Source organism: Phoca vitulina, unplaced genomic scaffold (assembly GCF_004348235.1).
Source record: "Phoca vitulina isolate PV1807 unplaced genomic scaffold, GSC_HSeal_1.0 scaffold9, whole genome shotgun sequence".
Taxonomy (NCBI): Eukaryota; Metazoa; Chordata; class Mammalia; order Carnivora; family Phocidae; genus Phoca; species Phoca vitulina.
In genome coordinates this window covers 41126632-41142793 of record NW_022589712.1, presented here as the reverse complement: position 1 = coordinate 41142793, position 16162 = coordinate 41126632, and the positions used below count along the sequence as shown (strand labels likewise).

Here is a 16162-nt window from a genome sequence, read left to right as displayed (position 1 = left end):
TAAGTTTTTCATTCTTTAAAATTTTGGGATACAGTTTCTTCTAACAAACCAAAATATACCCTAAATCTAGTGTATGACATTGTCCTACTCTCCCGCCTGATCACATTCTCTCTTTTTTTTTAAATTCTTTTTCATTCTTTTTTCAACCAACTTATCAATCCTTTTTTAAAATCTTTTTAAATTTTCATCTTTATACTCATATTCTATCCCTTCACTGTATTTACCCTTATTTTTTATATATATATAAGTTTTTATTTCCTTAAAATTTTGGGAGGCAATTTCTTCTAACAGACAAAAATACACTCAAAATCTAGTGTGTGGGTCTGCTCTATTCACCAGCCTGATCATATTCCTTTTTTTTTCCCCCTTTCTTTTACCCTGCTTTCAGGTCTCTTCTGACTTGTTTAGTGTATATTTTTCTGGGGTCGTTGTTACCCGTTTAGCATTTTGTTCTCTCATTCAACTATTCTCTGGACAAAATGACAAGATGGAAAAAGTCACCTCAAAAAAAAGAACAAGAGGAAGTACCTACTGCCAGTGACCTAATCAATATGGGTATTAGTAAGATGTCAGAACTAGAGTTCAGAATGATGATTATAAAGCTGGGCTTGAAAAAAGCATAGAACATACTAGAGAATCCCTTTCTGGAGAAATAAAAGAACTAAAATCTAACCAAGTTGAAAACAAAAAGGCTATTAATGAGGTGCAATAAAAGATGGAGGCTCTAACTGCTAGGATAAATGAGGCAGAAGAGAGAATTAGTGATATAGAAGACCAAATGATGGAGAATAAAGAAGCTGAGAAAAACAGAGATAAACAACTACTGGATCACGAGGGGAGAATTCGAGAGATAAGTGATCCCATAGAGCAAAACAACATTAGAATAATTGGGATCCCAGAAGAAGAAGAAAGAGAGATGGGGCAGAAGGCATATTGGAGCAAATTATACCAGAGCACTTCCCCAACTTGGAGAAGGAAACAGGCACCAGAATCCAGGAGGCATAGAGAACCCGCTTCAAAATTAATAAAAATAGGTCAACACCCCGATATCTAATAGGAAAACTCACAAGTCTCAGAGACAAAGAGAAAAATCCTGAAAGCAGCTTGGGACAAGATGTCTGTAACCTACAACGGTAGAAACATTAGATTGTCAGCAGACCTATCCACAGAGACCTGGCAGGCCAGAAAGGACTGGCATGATATATTCAGAGCACTAAATGAGAAAAATATGCAGCCAAGAATACGATATCCAGCTAGGCTGTCACTGAAAATAGAAGGAGAGCTAAAAAGCTTTCAGGACAAACAAAAACTAAAAGAATTTGCAAACACGAAACCAGCCCTACAAGAAATATTGAAAGGGGTCCTCTAAGCAAAGACAGAGCCTAAAACTAACATAGACCAGAAAGAAACAGAGACAATATACAGTAATAGTCACCTTACAGGCAATATAATGACACTAAATTCATATCTTTCAATAGTTACCCTGAATGTATATGTTCTAAATGCCCCAATCAAAAGACACAGAGTATCAGATTGGATAAAAAAACAACACCCATTGATATACTGTCTGCAAAAGACTCATTTTAGACCCAAAGACACCTCCAGATTGAAAGTGAGGGGGTGTGGAAAACCATTTACCATGCTAATGCACATCAAGAGAAAGCTGGGGTGGCAATTCTTATATCAGACAAATTAGATTTTAAACCAAAGACTGTAATAAGAGATGAGGAAGGACACTATATCCTACTTAAAGGGTCTATCCAACAAGAAGATCTAACAATTGTAAATATCTATGCCCCTAACATAGGAGCAGCCAATTATATGAGCCAGTTAATAACAAAATCAAAGAAACACATAAATAATAATACAATAATAGTAGGGGACTTTAACACACCGCTCACTGAAATGGACAGATCATCTAAGCAAAACATCAACAAAGAAATAAAGGCTTTAAAGGACACACTGGACCAAATGGACTTCACAGATATATTCAGAACATTCCATCCCAAAGCAACAGAATGCACATTCTTTCCTAGTGCACATGAAACATCCTCCAGAATAGATCACATCCTAGGTCACAAATCAGGTATATTCAGAATATGCCATCCCAAAGCAACAGAATACACATTCTTCTCTTGTGCCCATGGAACATTCTCCAGAATAGATCACATCCTAGGTCACAAATCAGATCTGAACCGGGTCCCAAAGATTGGGATCATTCCCTGCATATTTTTGGACCACAATGCTTTGAAACGAGAACTCAGTCACAAGAGCAAAGTCAGAAAGAACTCAGATACATGGAAGCTAAAGAGCATCCTACTAAAGAATGAATGGGTCAACCAGGAAATTAAAGAAGAATTAAAAAAAATTCATGTAAACTAATGAAAATGACAACACAACTGTTCAAAATCTTTGGGAAGCAGTAAAGACGGTCCTAAGAGGAAAGTATACTGCAATATAAGCCTTTCTCAAGAAACAAGAAAGGTCTCAAATACACAACCTAACCCTACACCTAAAGGAGCTGTAAAAAGAACAGCAAATAAAGCCTAAACCCAGCAGGAGAAGAGAAATAGTAAAGATCAGAGCAGAAATCAATGAAATAGAAACCAAAAGAACAGTAACAGATCAACAAAACTAGGAGTTGGTTCTTTGAAAGAATAAGATTGATAAACCCCTGGCCAGACTTACCAAAAAGAAAAGAGAAACGACCAAAATAAATAAAATCATGAATGAAAGAGGAAAGATCACAACCAATACCAAAAAAATACAAACAATAATAAGAACATTTAATGAGCAACTATATGCCAGCAAATTAGACAATCTGGAAGAAATGGATGGGTTCCTAGAGACCTATAAACTACCAAAACTGAACCAGGAAGAAATAGAAAACCTGAACAGACCCATACCCAGTAAGGAAATTGAAGCAGTAATCAAAAATCTCCCAACAAGAGCCCAGGACCAGATGGCTTCCCAGGGGAATTCTATCAAACATTTAGAGAAGAATTAATACCTATTCTTCTGAAACAGTTCCAAAAAATAGGAATGCAAGGAAAACTTCCAAACTCATTTTATGAGGCCAGCATTACCTTGATCCCCAAATCAAAAAAGACCCCATCAAAAAGGAGAACTAGGACCAATATCCCTGATGAACATGGATGCAAAAATTCTCACCAAAATACTAGCCAATAGGATCCAACAGTACATTAAAAGGATTATTCACCACGACCAAGTGGGATTTATCCCTGGGGCTGCAAGGTTGGTTCAATATCTGCAAATCAATCAATGTGATACAATACATTAATAAAAAAAAACAAGAACCATATGATCCTCTCAACAGATGCAGAAAAAGCATTTGACAAAGTACAGCATCCTTTCTTGATTAAAACTCTTCACAGTGTAGGGATAGAGGGTACATACCTCAATATCATAAAAGCCATCTATGGAAAACCCACAACGGATATCATACTCAATGGGGAAAAACTGAGAGCTTTTCCCCTAAAGTCAGGAACATGGCAGGGATGTCCACTATCACCACTGCTATTCAACATAGTACTAGAATTCCTAGCCTCAGCAATCAGACAACAAAAAGAAATAAAAGGCATCTGAATCGGCAAAGAAGAAGTGAAACTCTCACTCTTTGCTGATGATATGATACTTTATGTGGAAAACCCAAAAGACTCCACCCCAAAACTGCCAGGACTCATACAGGAATTCAGTAAAGTGGCAGGATATAAAATCAATGCACAGAAATCAGTTGCATTTCTATACACCACCAACAAGACAGAAGAAAGAGAAATTAAGGAGTCAATCCCATTTCCAATTGTACCCAAAACCATAAGATACCTAGGAATAAATCTAACCAAAGAGGCAAAGAATCTGTACTCAGAAAACTATAAAATACTCATGAAAGAAATTGAGGAAGACACAAAGAAATGGAAAAACGTTCCATGCTCATGGATTGGAAGAACAAATATTGTGAAAATGTCTATGCTACCTAGAGTAATCTACACATTTAATGCAATCCCTATCAAAATACCATCCACTTTTTTCAAAGAAATGGAACAAATAATCCTAAAATTTGTGTGGAACCAGAAAAGACCCCAAATAGCCAGAGGAATGTTGAAAAAGAAAAGCAAAGCTGGTAGCATCTCAATTCTGGACTTCAAGCTCTATTACAAAGCTGTTATCATCAAGACAGTATGGGACTGGCACAAAAACAGACACATAGATCAATGGAACAGAATAGAGAGCACAGAAATGGACCCTCAACTCTATGGTCAACTCATCTTAGACAAAGCAGGAAAGAATGTCCAATGGAAAAAAGACAGTCTCTTCAACAAATGGTGTTGGAAAATTGGACAGCCACATGCAGAAGAATGAAACTGGACCATTTCTTTACACCACACACAAAAATAGACTAAAAATGGATGAAAGACCTCAATGTGAGACAGGAATCCATCAAAGTCCTTGAGGAGAACACAGGCCTCAACCTCTTCGACCTCAGCAGCAGCAACTTCTTCCTAGAAACATCGCCAAAGGCAAGGGAAGCGAGGGCAAAAATGAACTACTAGGACTTCATCAAGATAAAAAGCTTTTGCACAGCAAAGGAAACAGTCAACAAAACCAAAAGACAACCGACAGAGTGGGAGAAGATATTTGCAAATGACATATCAGATAAAGGGCTAGTATCCAAAATCTACAAAGAACTTATCAAACTCAACACCCAAAGAACAACTAATCCAATCAGGAAATGGGCAGACATTTCTGCAAAAGAAGACATCCAAATGGCCAACAGACACATGAAAAAGTGCTCAATATCGCTTGGCATTAGGGAAATCCAAATCAAAACCTCAATGAGATACCACCTCACACCAGTCAGAATGGCTAAAATTAACAAGTCAGGAAACAACAGATGTTGGCGAGGATGTGGAGAAAGGGGAACCCTCCTACACTGTTGGTGGGAATGCAAGCTGGTGCAGCCACTCTGGAAAACAGTATGGAGGGTCTTCAAAAAGTTGAAAACAGAGCTACCCTACGACCCAGCAATTGCACTACTGGGTATTTACCCCAAAGATACAAATGTAGTGATCCAAAGGGGCACCTGAACCCCAATATTTATAGCAGCAATGTCCACAATAGCCAAACTATGGAAAGAGCCTAGATGTCCATCAACAGATGAATGGATAAAGAAGATGTGGTATATATATACAATGGAATATTATACAGCCATCAAAAAATTGAAATCTTGCCATTTGCATCGACGTGGATGGAACTAGAGGGTATTATGCTAAGCAAAATAAGTCAATCAGAAAAAGATAAGTATCATATGATCTCACTGATATGAAGAATTTGAGAAAGAAGACAGAGGATCATAGGGGAAGGGAGGGAAAAATGAAACAAGAGGAAACCAGAGAGGGAGACAAACCATAAGAGACCTTAATCTCAGGAAACAAACTGAGGGTTGCTGGAGTGGAGGGGGATGGAAGTGATGGGGTGGCTGGGTGATGGACATTGGGGAGGGTATGTACAATGGTGAGCACTGTGAATTGTGTAAGACTGATGGATCACACAGTTGTACCCCCGAAACAAGTACTACATTATATGTTAATAAAAAATTTTTTTAAAAATAAAATTAAATAAATAAATAAAATAAAACAAAACATTATTGTGGGCATACTCACTCTTTAGATTCCTGAGTCCTTTTAGTAACATGCTGTACAACTGTGTCATAGCCAGATTCCTCAGCCTGATTCTGATCAGATGTCCATTTTTCCATTTCTTCTTCAATCATAGACCCCAAAGTGTTACATATATGCTGCCGAAGATATTTCACAAATTCATAGCTAAAACAAATATTTAAAAAATAAATCAGTAAGTATCATGAACTCACTTATTAAACATACCCAGGAAAAAAATGTTAGCACAGAATGTTTTATACAATACTCAGATTTCTTACCTTACACTAGGATTAAATTTCTCATCCCAAATCACCAAGCTAATCTAGAATTTTTTTTTTTTTTCTGGGACATTGGCATTTCTGCTTGCATCCCATGCCCACTCACTCCATCAATCCACCCAGTCATCAACATTTGTTAATATTGCCTACACATCCTTTGGCTTCATCACTTCTCCTTTTTTCCCACTTCTATTGGTCAGTGAAAATCCACATCACCTCACACAGAGATTACTACTGCAGCCTTCTTGCTCATCTTCTTTCACCTCTCCTTCCCTCTCATATTTATCCTGAACACTAGTTATCTTGGTCCTCAAAACTCACAGACTTCATTATTTCTGAGTTAGAGCCATTTTATTCATATCAATACCTCATACCACATCACATACATAATGTCTCAATAAATATTTGTTGTATTTAAAACTAATTATTGGCTGTCTATTATCCTTCAAATACAATTTCCTTGGCTTAGCATTTAAATACCTAATCAATCAAGCCTCTTAATTACTGCATCTCCACTTACATGAGGCCACGCTTAATTTTCTCCACAAACACCAAACATTTTGATTTGCATATCAGCAAGGAGGGAGTTTTAAGTGATTATCATGTATTAGACACTGCTCTAAGTATTTTATTAATATTGTTTTATTTACCACATGAAATAGGTAAAATAGATGAGGACACAAATTGAAAAGTTAAAAAGCCTTGTCAAATGCACAAGCTACAAGGGCGTCTGTGGCTCAATTGGTTAAGCGGCCAGCTCTTGATTTCTGCTCAGGTCATGATTTCAGGGTCCTGGGATCAAGCCAAGCATCAGGCTCCATGCTCAGCGGGGAGTCTGCTGGAGGATTCTTTCTCTCTCTCCCTCTGCCCCTCCCCAGCTCCTATGCACACACACACACTCTCTCTCTCTCAAATAAACCTTTAAAAAAAAATTCACAAGCTACTAATTCAGTTCCACCTTAATCCGAAACTCCTGTCATTCCCACAATCCCACACTCTCCCAAAAATGGAAAAATTTCAAAAATGTTTAAGAAATAAAATAAGATGTTCTATAGTGCTCAATGGAGATTGGAAAGGGAAATAGATAAATGTAACACTCATGTTTTTACCAACTGTATATTATTTAAATTTCTTGCATTTAGGGAGATAAATCTATTACATTTTATTTTCTCAAAATTATAATTCACATATTAAATTTAAAAGTATAATTTACTTAAAAATTTATTTTAAGTTATTTATTGAATTTACTTTTAAATGTTTAATATTTAGATTCAATGTTTAGCTAGTAACTTCTAAGCTTTAAGAAAATAGGTATCTATTAATGGCAGAAGAGGAAAACAACATTATTTTGTAAACTTAGTGACCTGCAATATTAGATCAAAATGACGAACACTAATTTTCAGAAATACTCCAAGAAAAACAAAACCCAAAACTTACTGAATCATATATCATAGAAAATAGCCTCTAATCATAGTTTAAGCAGTTTTGCAGTTTTTGCTTCTTCTGGTGATTCATCATTGCCTTATATTACCTTGAAGATCTTCCCTTATACAAGCATAACTTACCATCCATTTTAAATGTTAAACTTATTTTTTAGTTTGTATATTTGTAATTATAAACCAAATCTGCATATTCTATACAAAATGGCGAAAACTTACAAAAAGCCAAGAAGAATTCAGAGATTAAGGTTTCAAGAGAATCTTTTAAAGATGCTAATTTTTTTTACAGTAAGTCTTTTTTTAAATTTAATTTTATTATGTTAATCACCATATATTACATCATTAGTTTTTGATGTAGTGTTCCATGATTCATTGTTTGCGTATAACACCCAGTGCTCCATTCAATACATGCCCTCTAAAGATGCTAATTTTTTAACATTTGACAGTCCCTATAATGCCTCCACAGAGGGACAGCTTGCTCTGAGATTAGAGTTGGCAGATGTGTGTGATGAGATCTGAAGAGCCCAAAAAATATGTGTTCACCACAACCATCCCACAACCAGAAACCCTCTGAAGAATCAGAGTATCTGAAATTCCAAGACCAAAAATGTATCATTGCTTTCTTTAAAATGTCCTTGTAAATAAAAAAGGATCCAGGAATAGATAATCCTTTCAGCCTAATCAGTATGACCTCACAGCCAGACTCTTAGTGCTGGGAAAAGGAAAAGTGTAATTGGAAGAAAGTGCAAAGAGATGAAAGATCCCTAAAAACAATCTTGATCTTCCTCACAATCTTGCCCTAGGCTAGTCAAACAGACACAGGAGTTTTCCTTCACATCTTTGAGATACTCAGTAGGAAACAAAACATGGGGAAGCCTGAGTTAATTCTCTGAAACTAAAGGAAGGGCCACTTAGAAGATGAATTCTACATCTCATCATCAACGTCTACTATGGAAAGGCAAATGATTCCTTAGTTTGATCAGCCCCGTTTCTGTGCCACAAATCAAGCAATCACAAGAAATGAATATTTAACTGAGAAATATAACTTTTGTGTTTGCTCTGTTTAAAGCCCAAACTACAAGCAACAGAAATGACATTTTCCTAACTAAGGCAGTGAAGAAATATAAAACAAGCCCATTAACAAAATGTATTCAAAAAGTTGAGAGAAGGGGCACCTGGGTGTGGCTCAGTCAGTTAAGTGTCTGCCTTCGGCTCAGGTCATGATCTCAGGGTCCTGGGATCTGCCCCATGTTGGGCTCCCTGCTTAGCCGGGAGTCTGCTTCTCCCTCTGCCTCTCCCTCTCCCCCTCCCCCGTGCTCATGCTCTGTCTCTGTCTCTATCTCAAATAAATAAATAAAAATCTTAAAAAAAAAAAAGTTAAGAGAATACCATTCTAAAATAAAAGACACATCAAAAAAAAAAAAAAAAAAAAAAAAACCTCCCCACTATTTAGCATCATCTATAAATAGCAAATAGCAAATATGCTGAGAAAAAGTTTAAACCTCCTCTTTGGGAACTTGAATAACCACATACTTTTTTCTAGTGACATCATTTTTATCTATGACCATAGTACTATGTCCCAGAAGACACCATTCAAAATATTTCAAGGTTCTGGTTCATCTTCCAAATTAAATGATCCCAAGAACCCCAGAATTGAATATTGCCTAATGGGTCACTGCTCTTTTAAGAAAAAAGATCTCCAGGGAGGATAAGGCCCTCTGTCATGTGAGGACTACCAGGCTGCCTATGGCCCTTTGGATGCTCTACTGACTCATTGATCATTGGAAGATTCAAATTAGTAAACAGTCATTTCTGCAATTGGACCCTTCTCCTCTTTGGGTAAGAAAAATCCAAGGCTTCAAATTCTCATCCGACAATTCATTTTGTGTTGGTTTTTTTACCATATGAATTCATGGCAATGTCCCATAAAATCCTATAAGGAACGCTGTTTTCTATAGTGGTGCCCAGGATAGAAAATTATTGTTACTATGGGCTGGGAGAAACACTTCTATAAAATTAAGTACTGTGTTGCCTTCATTGTAATCCTCATAGTATTGGTGCCATCGAGGTGCTCTTATGAAATCTACAACTAATCCAAAAGATTAATAACCACAGCTCTTTAAACCAACCCATTGCATCATTTTTAAGAAATTATTCTGGAGGTGTTGCAATATGCTTATTTTTTATAAAAGCAAAAGCCCTGGATGCACAAAAGAGACTTTCAAAAGGTCCCATACTTATTCCGGAATTGCAAACTCAGATGTTACCAGGGGTAGACAGTAAAGTCGGCCATGTGTAAGAGAGAAAAGAGGCAGGGGTGAAATAAAAGGACATGTCTCAGCTAAAAGGAAGAGCTTCTACATGGCTTTAGCCACTTGTTGCCATTTAGGAATATTAGCCTAATGTTGATTTTTCAATGTTCTAAGAAAAGCCAGAAAACTATTTTATGTGCCACCTCCCAATTCTTAAATGTTGCCTTTTTTTTTTTTAAACAAAGCCAAAGAAATACATCCACAGACCAAATATGGCCTGCAGAATTCCAGTTTGACCATTAACATCCCCTCACTCGAAGCATTATAAAACCCTGACCACTAAAGATACTGGTGAATCACCTCTATGTTTAAAATTTCTATTTAAGAAATGTAAAACTACCTTCAAAAAAATGTACATTCTTAATAACTTATTTTAGAAGATCCTTATGATGCTTAATTTAAGTCAATTCTGCTACAATTTAGGTCCTTTCCTTTCAGATTTATTTTTAGCAGACTCCTCTGTGTTAACATTTTCAGATTAACATACTCTAATTGCACTGGAAATATAAGAAATAATACAGCTTTGCCATGGACTACAATAAATACAACTTCCATTTATTTGTAAGTCTATTAATATTTCTTTCTTGTTCATCTTAAAATTTTCTAGTAATGAAGTTTCTTATTTTTTAAAGAACATGATATATACAATGAATAAATGTTATAGCTTTAGAAATCTATGAATCCCTTTGCTTCAGGTTTAAGTTCTATTTTACACTGGTCAATCTTGTAACCTTAGACAAAACACCAGACCTTGCCAAATTTCAGGTTCCTGCTACATAACAATAATGGTAATCCTAATGCAAAAACTGTTGTTTATTACACATAGCTATACTTTGACACTTTTCAAACCAAATATACTATACATATATTTGACTAACCTTATTTGTTACCTTAAAAGTAATTTAATGAGAAAAAAATAAAAATTTGGTTTCAAAGACACTACTACCAAATGAATGCAAAATATCTTTTTCCCAATATTTCTCAAAAAGGGACATTAAAAGCTAAAAGTACAGTTGTTTGCTACTAAGGAAAAATGTGTTCACCTCACATTTCAGAAGCAGCTCAATTGAAATACACAGCAACGTGCTTCATCATTTTACTTTACTACTGATGAATATAAAATTTTTCACATTTACACAGAAAAACTTTACAAAGTTGGCTAAAAGAACATTCCCCACTTTTTCCAATTTTTTTCTCCAGTTTTATTACCTAGATTTTTCCAAGAAAATTCAATTATTTCTTTCATGATGAAATTCTGAATTGTTCAAAATATACCAAAATATGCACTGATACACAGAGTACTATTACAACAGAAAAACAAAAAAAATCTCGTACAATTTTGTTTCAAGAAATCATTCTCTTAGCTATTTAAATAAGTAAAAAAATTTTCAATCATATATAGAAAAAATTATCAGCAATGACATGTTTTAAAAAGAGACTTTATTAGAGTGAGTTATGAATTATAATGCTGATATTTGGAATTCTTATTTCAGAATCAAAAGATTTATTATACGACCAACCAAACTTTATATATCATATTAGTACATAAAAGGATATGTAATAGAAGGAACGAGTATTTTACATCACCTACAACCTTTTAGGTCAAAGAATAGGCTTCTGAGTCATGATAAACAATTACTAGAAATGCATTCATTAATTATGGAAGCACACATATAATTCTTAGTAATTTCACTATACATGGATATCACTTTACACAATGAATGCTTTCTTGAAGTTACCACTTAAACACCCTAGAGTTCACTAATTTAAAAAATCACTGGTAGATTCTTCTGTAAAACAAAAAATAGACCCAAATCAATAAATACTATTGTGTTCCATCTGTATCAGACCCGAAGTATATTGGATGTGAGGGCTACAAAGATGAGCATCTGCATTAGAGACTTTTATAATCATCAGGGTTGATAACTACTAAAATAAACACACACACACACAATTCTTGCATAAATGCAAATAAATATGCTCTAACTCTGTGGTTGTCAACTCTCAACCTGGGCTGCATGTTAGAATCACCTAGAGAGCTTTTTCAAAAACAAGGCCCAGCCCCTACCATTCCCCCACTGCCAGGCTCTTCCCCCCACCCCAAAATTCTGATTTGTTTATGAAGAGGCCCAAGCATCAGTATTTTTTTTACATGGGGCCCAACTGATTCTGGTGTAGCCAAGACTGAAAACCAGGGCCAGTTTGTTTCCTGGGGGCCAGTTTAAGTGTCAAAATCTACACAACACATACACACACAATGAAAGCAATGTCCTCATCCCTACCTCTCTCCCCTCCCACAGGCCTCAAATCCTTGCTGCCACTTTCAGAGACAAAGGGGAAAGCTTGGATCTTTTAGAAAATATGTATAGTTTAAGGCAGAAAAATAGAAGAGGTTCTGGAAAGCAGAGATACTTTAGGAAAACTGCCCATTAGGGCAAACCCCCCAGAAAGGGCTACTATTGTCTACACTATGGTTTCTCCCCAAATGACTGTATTTTCCCCCACTTTAGTTTATCATACTACCTGAAATCCATCATGTAGGACTCAATTGTCCTAACCATCTTCTTACAAAAATACAATACTCTAAAGACGCCAGTTTCCCCTATACGTCTGTTTAATAAAATTGTTCTTGCCAAGACCAGGACAACAGTGGGTGGATTTAAGAAACCAATGTTCTGATAGTGGAGATGGGAAGATAGATAATTCTGAAATAGGAACCATTTCAGGAAGCAATATATACCTAAGTGACTCAAGAACATATCATGTTCAAGGAGAGTTAGGTCAGTGAAAACAAAGACAAAATATGAGCAGCTGGACTAACTGACCTTTACTATCACATCCAACTCTGAATTGTAAGATTCTATGAAAACACCAAAGACAAGCATCTCCTCTTCTTTTCCTCTCCTACCCAGAGTTCCTTCCTCCTAAGACACAGGTCTCAGGTTAGTGAATTAACACGTAAATTTTACCATCTATGCTTTTAAGACTACAAACTAATTAAAATAGTTTAAGGATTATAAATCTTAAAGACTACAAACTGTTATAATTTGAGAGTGTCTGGATTTTTTTAGGTAGGCCAAAAGTAAATCTCCTCAGTAAACAGTGAACATTAACTATGAAAGTTAATCAGCATGCATTTAATCTAATGCACTGTTGAAGAGTAAGTTACTTTATTACAAGAGTCATTAGACTGCTGAGAGGAACATCAATGACCTAACTTTAATCTGAAAAGCATTTTAAAATTGGAGGAGCTGAAACAATACAGGCAAATATGTAGCCTTAAACATTTACACTAAAAAGAAGAAAAGCTGCAAATTAATGAGCTAACCACTGATCACAAAAGTTTTAAAATTTTTCCAAGAAGAAAGAAAATAAAGAACAGAATGTAAAAACCATAAAATATACACGTAATAGAAAGGAAAAACTAAGCCAATAGCTGATTCTTTTAAAAGACTAACAAAATAAACCCCTAGCAGAAGAGGGAAGGCACACAAAAAATAAATAATAAAATAAAAAGGGGGACATATAACTACAGATACTAAAAATATTAAAAAGTTAACAGGATATTAATGAAAAATTTTATAGTGATAAATTTGAAAATCTAGATGAAATGTACAAATGCCCAGAATATGATCCTAGGAAAAACTGACAGTAATTTACAAATTATTTAAACTGCTTGCATGTGAAATAAAACCCCAAACTTAATGTTTAAGAGGATCTGTGTGAGGTAAATTTGTATTACATGAGTTTACAAAACACTATTTAATTAAACTTTAATTTGAGAAAGTTGCAATTATTCTACAATCTACTTAGCTATTAGCAGTGGATTTAATGAAGAAATAAACAAGAAAATCACGGAAATACAAAAAAACTATATGTATAACCAGAAATATTAATGAAATTAGTAACTTTATATTAATTCCACACTTTTGAAAACTCCCTTGAGAATCTGGTGAAAACTGTAAATACTCCTATAAAACTGCAAGTAAAAACAAACTTTTACATTAAAGGGCTCCAGGATCCCTTTATGCCCATGTAAGAAATGGGTGGAGTTCCAGATAAATACAACTTCAGGGCACCCAAAAGTCAGTTTAAAGGTAACATAAGATAAATTTTCAGTATCATCTCTGTGAGATCAAAATGAAATACAAACACTGAAATTAAAATACTGCTACCAATAACAGTTAATTGAGATACCTGCAAGAAGACTTTTCAATGGAGAGGATTAATTTAAATTAAACGAACCAAAACAAAGAAAAAAAGTCTCTAAAGAAACATAACCTTCCAGAATAATCTCAACTGGTACCTCTCTCATTAAAAACTCCTCTGTCTACTGCTCCCAAGCCCAGAGTACTCTAGCCCTGCTACAGCACTTGTATTTCTGCTATGTATCACAGGCATTGGAGTATGTGGCTTATCCCTTCATAAGAACTTAAGCTATTCCATAGGACGTTAATAATCTCACTTCAGTATTCCTGCAGTGCTCAGAACGAGCAACTGGTGCACCCACTGAAATACCGCATAGCAAAGAACAGAGATCTTGGAAACTCACTGGTTTCAGGCATTGTGACAGGAATCCCCTGAAATAACAGAATTGCTCTTAGAAGAACATGACAATTTACAATTATTGTTACTGTGCTGCCCATGAGGAAAAATGAAGAATTAGGATATGTTGGTTGTGGCAGTAGAAACACAGAAGAGACAGCAGCTTTGGAAAGTAAATAAATAATACATAAATTCGGCATTTGTGTAAATAAACCCCCCAAAAATGAACCTCCAACTTGGGTGCTATTTTAACAATAATCAAACGAACATTCTTTCTCTAACTACACTTGGGACCTTTTCTGGATCGGCTGGTTTGTTTGCTTAAGACATCAAAAGCTATTTTACTTGTGAAAATTTTCATCAGTTTCCTCCAGATGTAAGAGGATTTCCTCGGCGCACTCCAGAGAGGGAGCACCTGTGATCTTCTCCTTCACGCTCTGGAACAACTGCCTCAGCATCGCCTGCAGCATCACCTCGTCCTCGCCTGAGAAATGGGCCATCCTCTGCAAGAATCAAACGCCCATGCCCATTACTCCAGGTCGGCGCAAACGCCGCGCATTGCGCACGCGCGCCCCCACCCAGCCCTGGCCTGCGCGCTACGCCGTTCCCCGGGAGACCGCGGCAAGCGCTTGGGGGTGGATCCTTGGCTGCCCGCGCGTTTTTCTGGGAAACAAGTCACCTTACTTTGGGGAAGCAGGGGTCCGTAAGGACCCGCCTTTGGTCCTCGTCGTTGCCGGCCTTCCGTACGAACAGAGTTCAAGTTGTCCCCGCTAACCGCAAAAATAGAGATCCCGGAAGGTTTTGACGGGTGGAGCTGACGGCGGGACGCCTGCGGTGCGCGTGACGTCAGCGCGTTGACGGGCTTCCTAGGTGAGAGGGAGTGGCACTGGGGACCTGCCGGGCTCCTAAAGGAAGTTTCAGGGTCGCTCGCTGTGCTTAGCCTTGGACTTGTAGATGGGAGGGAGCCGCGTACGAAGAGAAAGGGTTGGGTAAAAGTGAAACTGAAAATATATTGAAACGTTTTAATTACGTGAATGGTATTGAAATGTTACAACGCGGTTTTTCTTTAGCAGCCAACATTTATTGATGCCTTCCCCTTACCAAGCACCTTGCTAGGAACTGTGAAGAAGACGGCCCTCATAATCAGACACAAAAAGAAATCAACGTTCACACCACAGTGCAGTTAAGTGTTATGTTAGAGAAACCCACCAGGTAGGTGTTGTGGAAATCCAGAATCCCCTTTTAACCCGATAGAAGGGTCAAGAAAAGAAGCGAAGAGAGAGGTGTAACATACGCCGGTACTCGAGTTAGTAGAGTTAGAAGGAGGAGGTGGGGAGGCTAGAGAAGCAAATAGGCCACAACTGAAAGGGTCATATTTGGCATGTTTACGGGTTAGAGATTAATCTTGGAAGTAACAGGACACAATTGGATTCCATAGTGACACCATGAGATACCATATATGAGGAACCTGTGCAGGAAACTGCAGTGCATAATCATAGACCTTCATCCAGTTTCCAATCTAGATAAATCCCCAGACCATGGTATGTCCAAGGTAAGGAACCAACCCATCAGAGTATTAGCATCAGATCCTGGTGTCTATGGAATAGTCCAAGCCACTGATGAGTGGTTTAATGTCAATAAATTCTCCCTTATCCAGCTTCAATTTTACACTTCTGGTCCAATAACATCTGATACACTTCACATGTTAGCTAGAATCAGTGATTTCCTTGATGTTTACGCTGTTACTTCCAAGAGTAAAAGTATGATATGTCCTTGGCAACTGTGGCAGCATGTTTCTTGGTAAAATGTATGCTTAATCTACCAGAGTAGGCACACTTGTAACTTTATTTGTGGGTGAACCTATAAAACCCATTATGTATATATGCATGTGTGTGTGTGCACATGCACAG

The 16162-nt window shown here is 36.7% G+C and overlaps 1 protein-coding gene across 4 annotated transcripts in view; it reads right to left on the bottom strand.

Annotated features, from left to right (window-relative positions):
• Positions 1–15079, bottom strand: part of TBC1D32 (TBC1 domain family member 32) — a 199939-nt gene extending 184860 nt beyond the window's left edge. For 2 of the 4 annotated variants that reach the window (XM_032407976.1, XM_032407978.1), the window contains exons 1-3: positions 14937–15079; positions 14598–14755; positions 5682–5843 (exon numbers count right to left, since the gene is read on the bottom strand). In XM_032407976.1, the coding sequence (XP_032263867.1) occupies positions 5682–5843; positions 14598–14752 (317 nt within the window). In that variant the 5' untranslated portion in view covers positions 14753–14755; positions 14937–15079. Of the gene's footprint in view, positions 1–5681; positions 5844–14597; positions 14756–14931 lie in introns of all 4 variants that reach the window. The other 2 variants (XR_004299994.1, XM_032407977.1) reach the window with 2 other exon arrangements.
• Positions 15080–16162: the final 1083 nt, after the last annotated feature.